Source organism: Suricata suricatta, chromosome 2 (assembly GCF_006229205.1).
Source record: "Suricata suricatta isolate VVHF042 chromosome 2, meerkat_22Aug2017_6uvM2_HiC, whole genome shotgun sequence".
NCBI lineage: Eukaryota > Metazoa > Chordata > Mammalia > Carnivora > Herpestidae > Suricata > Suricata suricatta.
The window spans coordinates 95,919,136-95,928,665 of record NC_043701.1 but is presented as its reverse complement, the minus strand read 5'-3'; the positions used below and the strand labels follow the sequence as shown (position 1 = coordinate 95,928,665).

Below are 9,530 nucleotides of genomic sequence, written 5' to 3'. Positions count from 1 at the left end.
GGGGGGAAGACAGGTGGTGGTGATGGTGGAGGGCACTTGAGGGGAAGAGCACTGGGTGTTGTATGGAAAACAATTTGACAATAAAATATTATGGAAAAAAAAATAATGCAGGTCTCTCCCCATAATCCTATCAATCTCAAAAGTTCCATAGGAAGAAGTCAAAGTGGTCTTTCTATTCAAAAATAATTGAGAAACCCAAGAGTATTTTCATGGACACAACTGAGAAAATCCCCATTTTCTGTAAATGGACCACAGTGGCACACCTGTTTTGCCACACCAGTGAAGGCTCAAAGCCTGATAATAGGCTTGAGATTGATTAACAGAGAAATAAATACTAGCCTATCCCAAAGCAACAATTATTTCTTTAATTTACTGAAACATATTTAAACCAGCATTATACCAAAGTCGCGCTACACTCAACTATGTTAGCACTAGTGTATATTCAATGGGGATCGGGGAGCAGGGTGAAGTATGCGCAGCGGGAGGAGAATGACACCAGGGCAGGCGTGTGGATACATGTGTATGAATATACTAGGTTGGAAATAATTTGACAAAATGCCTCAAAAAAAATATGAACTGAATTCATCATAAAAATCAATACATTAAATTCAGCTAAAAAGTACCAAATAAAAAGCTTATGGAGCAAAAAATACATAATCATTGCAATATTCTGAGGCAATCCTGAACCAGAACGCATTCAAAAAAAAGCAAAGCTCTTCTTCAACGTAAGCACAGCAATTAAATGAAGTTCTGGCTATTTACTGTTCTAATTTTAAGGAATGACTGAAATCAAGGAGCTTCTTAGTCTGAGGCAAGATAACCAGATAGGATGACGAAGGAGACTTTGAGGGCAGGTTACTGACATCTCCAACTCCCACAGCGATGGCACAAGCAAGCTTCCCCACTTTACCTGAGAAATAAGTGGGGCTTCAAAATACTGAATACCAAAACACAAATACCCAGCAAATATGTATGTCAAGAGCAAATGAGTTTTCTATTCATTCCTACATGTTTGTGATTGTCCAAGACTTCGGGCACACAGGATAAATTCAGGACCGTTGGCACTGCCAAGGCAATGACCTCGCTAACCCTAGCCTCGTTCTCCAACGCCGGCACTCTGAAACCCTGCCGGGGCTCCTCATCATTAGGAAATCCAGACCTTGCTATCCAGCGTGCCCGAGGACCCCCTGCCCGCTGGGTCTCGCACTCCTCAGCCAAGATGCCCAGGAGAGCTAAGCCGAAGCCCTGCTAAGAGTTCTATTCCATCCAGATTCACTGAACACCCGCCAAGGGCTAGACATCTTACGAGGCTCTGAAGATGAGCTCAGGCCATCAGTCACCACAGCTGCAGGGTCCCCCTGCTCTTCCACACAGCAGTAGGACACACGATGGCTATGGCCTCTCACTATTACTTCTGCTTCCCAGAGCTGACGACAGTTCAGCAGGATATGTCGGCTGCCCTTGTCCTTCCCAAGGCTGACACACTACGCTTGTATGTTTCAAAGAATCAGTTATTCGACCAAATATAAACGCATTAGTGAATAAATTCATATTCTGTATAAAACAACGAAGACAAGAGCTGTTTTTTGTTTTGTTTGGTTTTTTTGGTACCCAGACTTCGCTGTTGCTGGCCAACAACTGAAATTAGGTTATTTTTATGCTAGAGCTGCAGGGATGCTCACAGGTAACTCCCTGGCTATCAACATGCTGGGAGTGGCAGAAAATAGAAGCAGCTGAAGTCTGAAAAGCTTCCCCTTATTTCCTTGAGGCTGAAATTCTACAACTATAAATAGCACTAAAGAATAACAATAAAAAATACAAGAGACGATATACATGTTAATCATCTATGTAGTCAATGAACTGAAAATAAATGTTTAAATAGACCAAGAAATTATCCAGTGATCAGGAAAAGGCTAAAATAAAACACACAAGTTACAGAGACATCAGATAGTCATACAGAAAGTTCCTTTTCAATACACATAAATAAGAAACAAATCCACAGTTAGTCCACTGCTACATTAGAAACGGTTCTAAATGTTCTAACTTTTAAATGCGAAGACCTAAGTTCCAGTCTCTGATCTACCACCAAGTAGGTAAGAGACTTCAGGCAAGTCTTTTAACCTCTTTCATCCTAGAGAGATGGTACCAGATGATCCCTAGTACCACTGTGGCCTTTTATCCTTTCTAGCTTTAAAATTATAGGCTTCTATGAAATGGAAATGCAAGGGTGGGGCACCTGGATGGCTCAGTCAGTTAAACCTCTGACTTTGGCTCAGGACAAGATCTCACGTTTGTGGGTTCAAGCCCCACGTCGGGCTCTGTGCTGACGGCTCAGAGCCTGGAGCCTGCTTCTGATTCTGTGTGTCCCTCTCTCTCTGCCCCCCTTCTCATGCTCTGTCTCTCTCTGTATCAAAACTAAACAAAACATTTAAAAATAAAATTAAATTAAAAGATTTGTAAAAAAAAAAAAAAAAAAAAAAGAAAATGCAAAGATACCGTATTACTGCAATCAGATGGGTCGTAAGTGCTCTGTTTAAAAAGTTCGCAGAGTTCCATGAATTCTTCTGTCATCTCATGGATTTGTCCATTTAAAATCGCTCCTTTGGTACCACCAAATTCAAGTCTTTCCAGCTTTTCAAATTCCAACATGGTGACAAATATATCCTTTGAAAAACACATAGTACAATAAAGATCTTCCCACCACCTTGAGCGGACAAGAACGTCTTAAAGCTAAGGAAAAACACTTTGAAGTATACAAAATCAGTTAGTTAATGGACACTTACATGACAGACAATAAAAATATTTAATTGAAGAAAGTTACCCCCTATTTTTAAAATCATCCTCCCATTTTCACATTTTCTAAGATTTTCTAGCAACTGCAGGTGTTTGCCTGCAGCACGTACTTTGCTGCAGCTGAGCCCACGATTCCCTAGTTTTCTGTCCTTCTGATTCCAAGTCAGAGCCCCAGGGAATACCGAAAACTCCTCTTTTTGGCTGCCTATACTTTGCAATGAATCACTTCCCTTGATGAAAGGGGGTGTAGGACTGTTAAGGAAGGGTGACAAGTTGCCTGGAGTTAGGCATTTAGCAGCCAGACTTTAAGAGGCATTCAAGCTGATTAAGTGGCGAGAATTTTCAAAACATTAAGCTCTAAATTTGGATGAAACACAACAAATTTTATATTAATAAGAAAGTCCAAACTTGATAGAAAGACCTTTCTAAAGAATTTAGGGCACTACCCCTACTTCCACCGTATTTTAAAAAACCCTACCCATGGGGCGCCTGGGGGTCTCATTCAGTTACGCTGATTTTCAGCTGAGGTCATGAGCTCGCAGTTTATGGGTTCGAGCCCCGGGGAAGGCTCTGTGCTGACAGCTCGGAGCATGGAACCTGCTTTGGATCCTGTGTCTCCCTCTTTCTCTACCCCTTCCCCATTCATGCTGTTTCTCTCTCTCTCAAAAAAAAAAAAAAAAACATAAAAAAAAAAAAAACCCAGCCAATTGGCTCTATACACTTATGTGTGTTTTCATTTTGTGTTTGTTTTTTAGGATTCTGAAACATATTTATACATAGCACATATTTCCATGTTATTTAATACGTGGCTTCCATATTTTTATAATTTATGTATTTATAAATTAAAATATAATGTGGTATTTTGGATTAGCAAATGGATTTTCCAGGTATAGAATCCCAAAGTCAAACATTAAACCTAGAAAGGAAAAAAGTCCTTAGTTTACAGATTCATGATTTACAACTGTCTTCCAAGAGCTTACTAAGTTATTAAGTGAAAGGTCATTGGTACATAGTAGAGTTTCACTTAAACTCAGTACACTAAAACAATCAAAAAAATAATTTAAAAAAGGAAACAGAAGGTAAAGCCTATAAAACTATCTTGATAGCACTGGCCTTGAGAGCCAGGGGCCTAAGAATGACTGGGAATGGAGGGCTCCCACTCCCCCATCCAAACAGAGTAACTGCTTCCTGAATAGAAAAAACTAGAAGATTTTTTTTTAACCCACCTCCAATATGAATAAATTACAGGTCAATAAATGAATACCTCTATTTTCATGAAACGGTCCAGAAATTTGTCAAATCTACAGAACACCAGTTGAGACTGGAAATCCCATGGTTTTGGCTCATTTCCCGTAAAATAGCTTGCCAGTTCTTTTCTATAGCTGAAAAAAGACTTTTTGAAAGTCTTGAAGATGTTAATGGCCACCTGCACCTTTTCCAAAGAGTCTTCGACTTCTTCCTTCAAAAGGTCTTCAGGTGAAAGGTAAATTAATGCCTAGGATTTAATGGGGGGAAAATGTTGAGGGGTACCTGGCTCAGTCAGTTGAGTGTCTGGCTCTTGATTTCAGCTCTGGTCATGATCCCAGGGTCGTGGGATGGAGCTCTGCATGGTACGTGGGGCCTGCTTAACATGCTCCCTGCACCCCTCCCGGACACACGAGCACATGGTCTCAGAAAATATAATAAAGTTGCTTCAAAAAGATTTTTTTAATATGGTTAATATTTAGTGAAAACACCAGGTTCAACTAATCATTAAAACATTTTTTGGGGGCACCTGGGTGGCTCAGTCAGTTAAGCAGCTGACTTTGGCTCAGATCATGATCTCACGGTTTGTGGGTTCAAGCCCCACATCAGGCTCTGTGCTGACAGCTCAGAGCCTGGAGCCTGTCTTCAGATCCCGTGACTCCTTCTATCTCTGACCCTCCCCTGTTCATGCTGTCTCTCTCTCTCTCTCTCAAAATTAAATAAAAACATTTTTAAAAAAAACGTTTTTTCAATGAATCATTTTAAAATGATACATGTCTAGAATTGGGCAAGCAATGCTGTGAGGAAAAAAAGTAAGTTCTAGAAATTCAGACACTTGGGTTTCAGTGACAGACCTGTGTACATTAGGACAATGCACAGGAGACGGAGACTCTACATTTCTGAATTTATACTTTCTAGCAGTGACTAAGTTTTTGCTAAGCTTTATAGGTATGACAACCATATCATCAAAATTTGTATGGATATTCTTGCCACAAATATTCTGCATCATTATTCCTTCATAAAAGAAATACACAAGCCGGAAGGAGAAATCTCTGAAATCATGAAACTTTAAAAATACAGTCACCTTACCTGGCAGCAGTGGGTCGTTTATCAAGGTGAAAAAGAGCTGTTAGAGGTGAGCATATCACTGGCAATTCTTTTAGGTTAGCAAGTTCTTCTGGGAACTTAAGCACATTATAAGACATAAACTCTAGTGGGGATATACCATAAAACTAGTTTTAAATAAAGGAAACAGAAAGAGGAGAAGGGTTTTTAAAAGAAAGACTCAAGGAGAGGCACCTAACTGGCTCAGTCAAGGCCCATGTTGGGAGTAGAGCCTACTTTTAAAAAAAAATAAATAAAAGACTCCGTAGCAGATTCATGTAGCACTGGCCAAAATCTCCAAAGTCATCGAGGTGCCTTCCTATCCTTCCCTTTCCATATTCGTTAAAAAACTATAAATTCTAAACATTCTCTTCTGTACTATTTCTCCTTGATGTATGTTAACCTCATATAAATTATAGGCTTAAATTTTGGGCCTTGAATTTTGAGTTTGCTTAAAAAGTTCTCTATCTCCATGGAGTATGTAATGAAAGCCATGGAGTTCAACTTACCAGATGGAAGGGGTTTTTTTCCTAAATGTAGACCTATTATTCTTCTACCATTAATGGCTGTGGTTTTACATGTAATATAGACTGTGTCATAAATTTGTAAGTAAGAAAATCATGTCATTTCCAAAACCCGTAACAATTAACATCCTTTCAGCATGAGCTGTAGAGTCCCAATCTATGCTCTTATTTCTCACTCAGACCCCATGGAAAATTACCCTTTGCACACAGACTGCTAACACCGCACAGAGAACAGAGAAAAGAGCTACTAGTAATCCCTTAGCGATGTACGTCATAAAGTAGTTCACATTTTGGTATGGGCTAGGGATTCCACAGATCTTTATCTACATATATTCCTCATAATAAATGTATACTGTATCCTTTTAGGAAGCTAAAAATAAAAATCTTTGGAGATTATTTGATTGCCTTCTGTTTCAGACGTCCCTGTGACTTAATGACCTATGTCTAACCTAACTTCCAGGCAGACCATCCTTAAGTTCATTTTTTGCCCTTCCTGACAGACCCTCATACAAATAAGACAATCAGAGCAATTGACCTTCCAAATACAAGGGTACAGTACTAAATAGTACTAATCATACGACACACCCACAAGACAGAAAATCCAGTCGATACCCTTTCAATGGGAAGCAGGGGTATTTGAGGGCAAAACCATCAACAAAGGATGGGAGACCTGGATGTCATCCAGTTAGAGGGGCCCCTGCTGCTTTTGTGACATTAGCTAAATTATCTCAGGATAGCTCAGTTTCCTTATCTGAAACTAGAGATAGAGATTTAGGTGAACCTTAAAATTCCTTCTAGCACTTAGCTTCTGAATTCTTTTCTGTTTCCTGTAGCAACTCTGTGTAGCATACCCAAACAGGGACACTCGATTCTCCCATTTGCAATGGTTTCAGCACAAACCAACAACAACAAAAAACCTACCAATTTTAGGATGAACTCGTCCCACTTCACAGGTCTTATAAACTAACACACTGCTAACCAATTTATCAATAAACCAATTAATCAATTATTAATTAACCCATTTATCAGTGATAGTATGTTAGTTTGACACCTGTCTTCCAGCTGTTGTTTTTTTTTTTAAGGTTTATTTTAAGAGGGAGGGAGGAAAGGAGGGAGAGGGAAGGAGAAAATGGAGAGAGGGAGAGAGAATCTCAGGCAGGTGCTGTGCTGTGAGCATGGGCCTCACACGGGGCTGGATCTCACCAACAGTGAGATCATAATGCGAGTGGAAATCAGGAGTCAGTCGCTTAACAGACTGAGTCCCCCAGGAGTTCCACCAGCTGTCGTTTATGTGCTTTTATGGACTCCTACTTTTGCTCAACCCTGGCATCACTTCTTTAAGCTCACGTCTCAGACATAAACCCTTCTTCATCTAGAATTTTAAATGACAATACCCACAACAGGATGCCAAACCATGGAACAGGCAGAGTGCTGGGCCTCGAGTGGTCGTTAGGTACAACACGCAGGCTGTAGAGTCAGGTTGCCAGAGAAAGGGGCAAAGCATTACCAAAAAACAAACAAACAAACAAACAAAAACAAAAAAACATTAGCAAAACTCCAGGATGCTATTGGCTGAGGTGGCCAGAAACTGGACCGCCTAGAAGATCAGGCATATAAAGAAAGTGAGTGAAGTCAATCAAAGAGACCAGGAGTAACAGCAGATGGTGGAGATGATGGTCACCAGCGCAGCACACGACCTTTCCAAAGGAGCACCTGAAGCCCCGCAGTGAACCGTACCAATGGGGATGGAGAAGCCACTGCTGCGACACCCCTGACTTTTCAGGGGAGGCTGGGACACTGAAATTTAAATGAGTCCTCTGCAGTTTAAGCAGCATTAAAACATTTCTTTAATATCATAAAAAATAAGAACACTGCGCTGATATATTAGCCAAATACAGGTGATAGGATGCCAGGTAATGACCTATGATGGGTAAGACAGCAAGAGTTTGCGTGTTTCATAAACACATTAAGGTCAATAGATTCACGGGACACAAAGTATACGAAAGCTATGTGATGTGATGAAATTACAAAAAACACAAAATGTATAAACACATATGAAATCATGGGACAAGAAACATGTTACCACTATATACCCAATGAATCAACCCTAATTTTTTACAAATGTTACCATTTGTTCAAAGCTGGCAAATTACAGTAAAACTTTTTACACAGTGAAAATAGCAAAGTAATAAACAATGTTTCATTAAAAAAAATTTTTTTACATTTATTTATTTTTGAGAGATAGAATGAGATAGAGCATGAGCAGAGAGGGTCAAAGAAAGACGGAGACACAGAATGTGAATCAGGCTCCAGGCTCTGAGCTGTCAGCACAGAGCCTGATGTGGGGCTCAAACCCACCACCTGTGAGATCATGACCTGAGCCAAAGTCGGATGCTTAACCAACTGAGCCACTCAGGCGCGACCCCTAGACATAATGTTTTAAAAAGGAATTTGTAAGGGCACCCATGTGGCTCAGTCAGTTGAGCGGTGGACTCTTGATTTCAGCTCAGGTCATGATCCCAAGGTCATGGGATCAAGCACCATGTCAGGCTCTGTGCTGAGAGTGGAGCCTGCTTCAGATTCTCTCTCTCCCTCTGCCCCTCTCCTCCACTAGTGCTCTTTCTAAAACAGACTTTTTTTGAAAAAATAAAAAATAAGCACAATTAAAAACTGCTCAGGAGTCATGAAAAGATTGTACCCTTTGATCAACATTAGAAATATATATTAAACCAATTATGCAAGTTAAGGAAAAAGGATTCCCACACCAAGTTGTTTGCTTGTTGCTTTTAAAAGAGACTGAAAGCAACCTGAATCTCCAACGACAAAATAATTTTTCAAGGAGATGGTAAAATACAAATAAAAATGATATGTATGATAAAATACAAAAATATGTATAAACTTTGGGAGAACTGAGTACAAAAAATGCTAATTTTAGAATGATAGATCTTCAGGACTATTTCCATTGTTAAAAATCTTAAGATTACTGTTGGATATGCTCATTGGATTAGTATACCACATATTACATTGTAATTAAACATCAAAGTATTATTTTAAAATATAGAGCCTAGTGGCACCTAGATGGCTCAGTGGGTTGGACTCTTGAATTCAGCTCAGGTCATGATCCCAAGGTTGTGGGATGGAGGGCTGCACTGGGCTCCACTCTCTGCTTGAAGCCTGCTTAAGAGTCTCTTTCTGGAGGACCTGGGTGGCTGAGTCGGTTAAGCATCCGATTTTGGTTCGTGAGTTCAAGTCCCGCATTGGGCTCTGGGCTCTGTGCTGACAGCTCAGAGCCTGAAGCCTGCTTCAGATTCTGTGTGTCCCTCTCTTTCTGCCCCTCCCCTGCTCATGATCTGTCTCTGTCTCTCAAAAATAAATAAATGTTCTGCACTGCAAAGGAAACAATCAAGAAAACTAATAGGAAACCGACAGAATGGAGAAGATAGTTGCAAATGACATATCAGATAAAGGGCTAGTATCCAAAATCTACAAGGAACTCACCAAACTCCACACCTGAAAAACAAATAACCCAGTGAAGAAATGGGCAGAAGACATAAACAGACACTTCTCCAAAGAGGACATCCAGATGGCCTACAGGCACATGAAACGATGCTCAACATCACTCATCATCAGGGAAACAAATAAAAACCACCCTTAGATACCACCTCACACCAGTCAAAGTGGCTAAAATGAACAAACCAGGAGACTATAGATGCTGGTGAGGGTGTGGAGAGACGGGCACCCTCCTACACTGTTGGTGGGAATGTAAACTGGTGCAGCCGCCCTAGAAAACAGTGTGGAGGTTCCTCAAAAAACTATCAATAGAACTCCCCTATGACCCAGCAATAGCCCTGCTAGGGATTTACC

At 40.3% G+C, this 9,530-nt stretch overlaps 1 protein-coding gene across 1 annotated transcript in view; it reads right to left on the bottom strand.

Moving 5' to 3' along the window:
- Window positions 1-9,530, bottom strand: part of DNAH11 (dynein axonemal heavy chain 11) — a 335,444-nt gene that overhangs the window by 297,990 nt on the left and 27,924 nt on the right. The window contains 2 exon segments of the mRNA XM_029929863.1: window positions 2,497-2,664; window positions 4,058-4,288. Of these exon segments, the coding sequence (XP_029785723.1) occupies window positions 2,497-2,664; window positions 4,058-4,288 (399 nt within the window).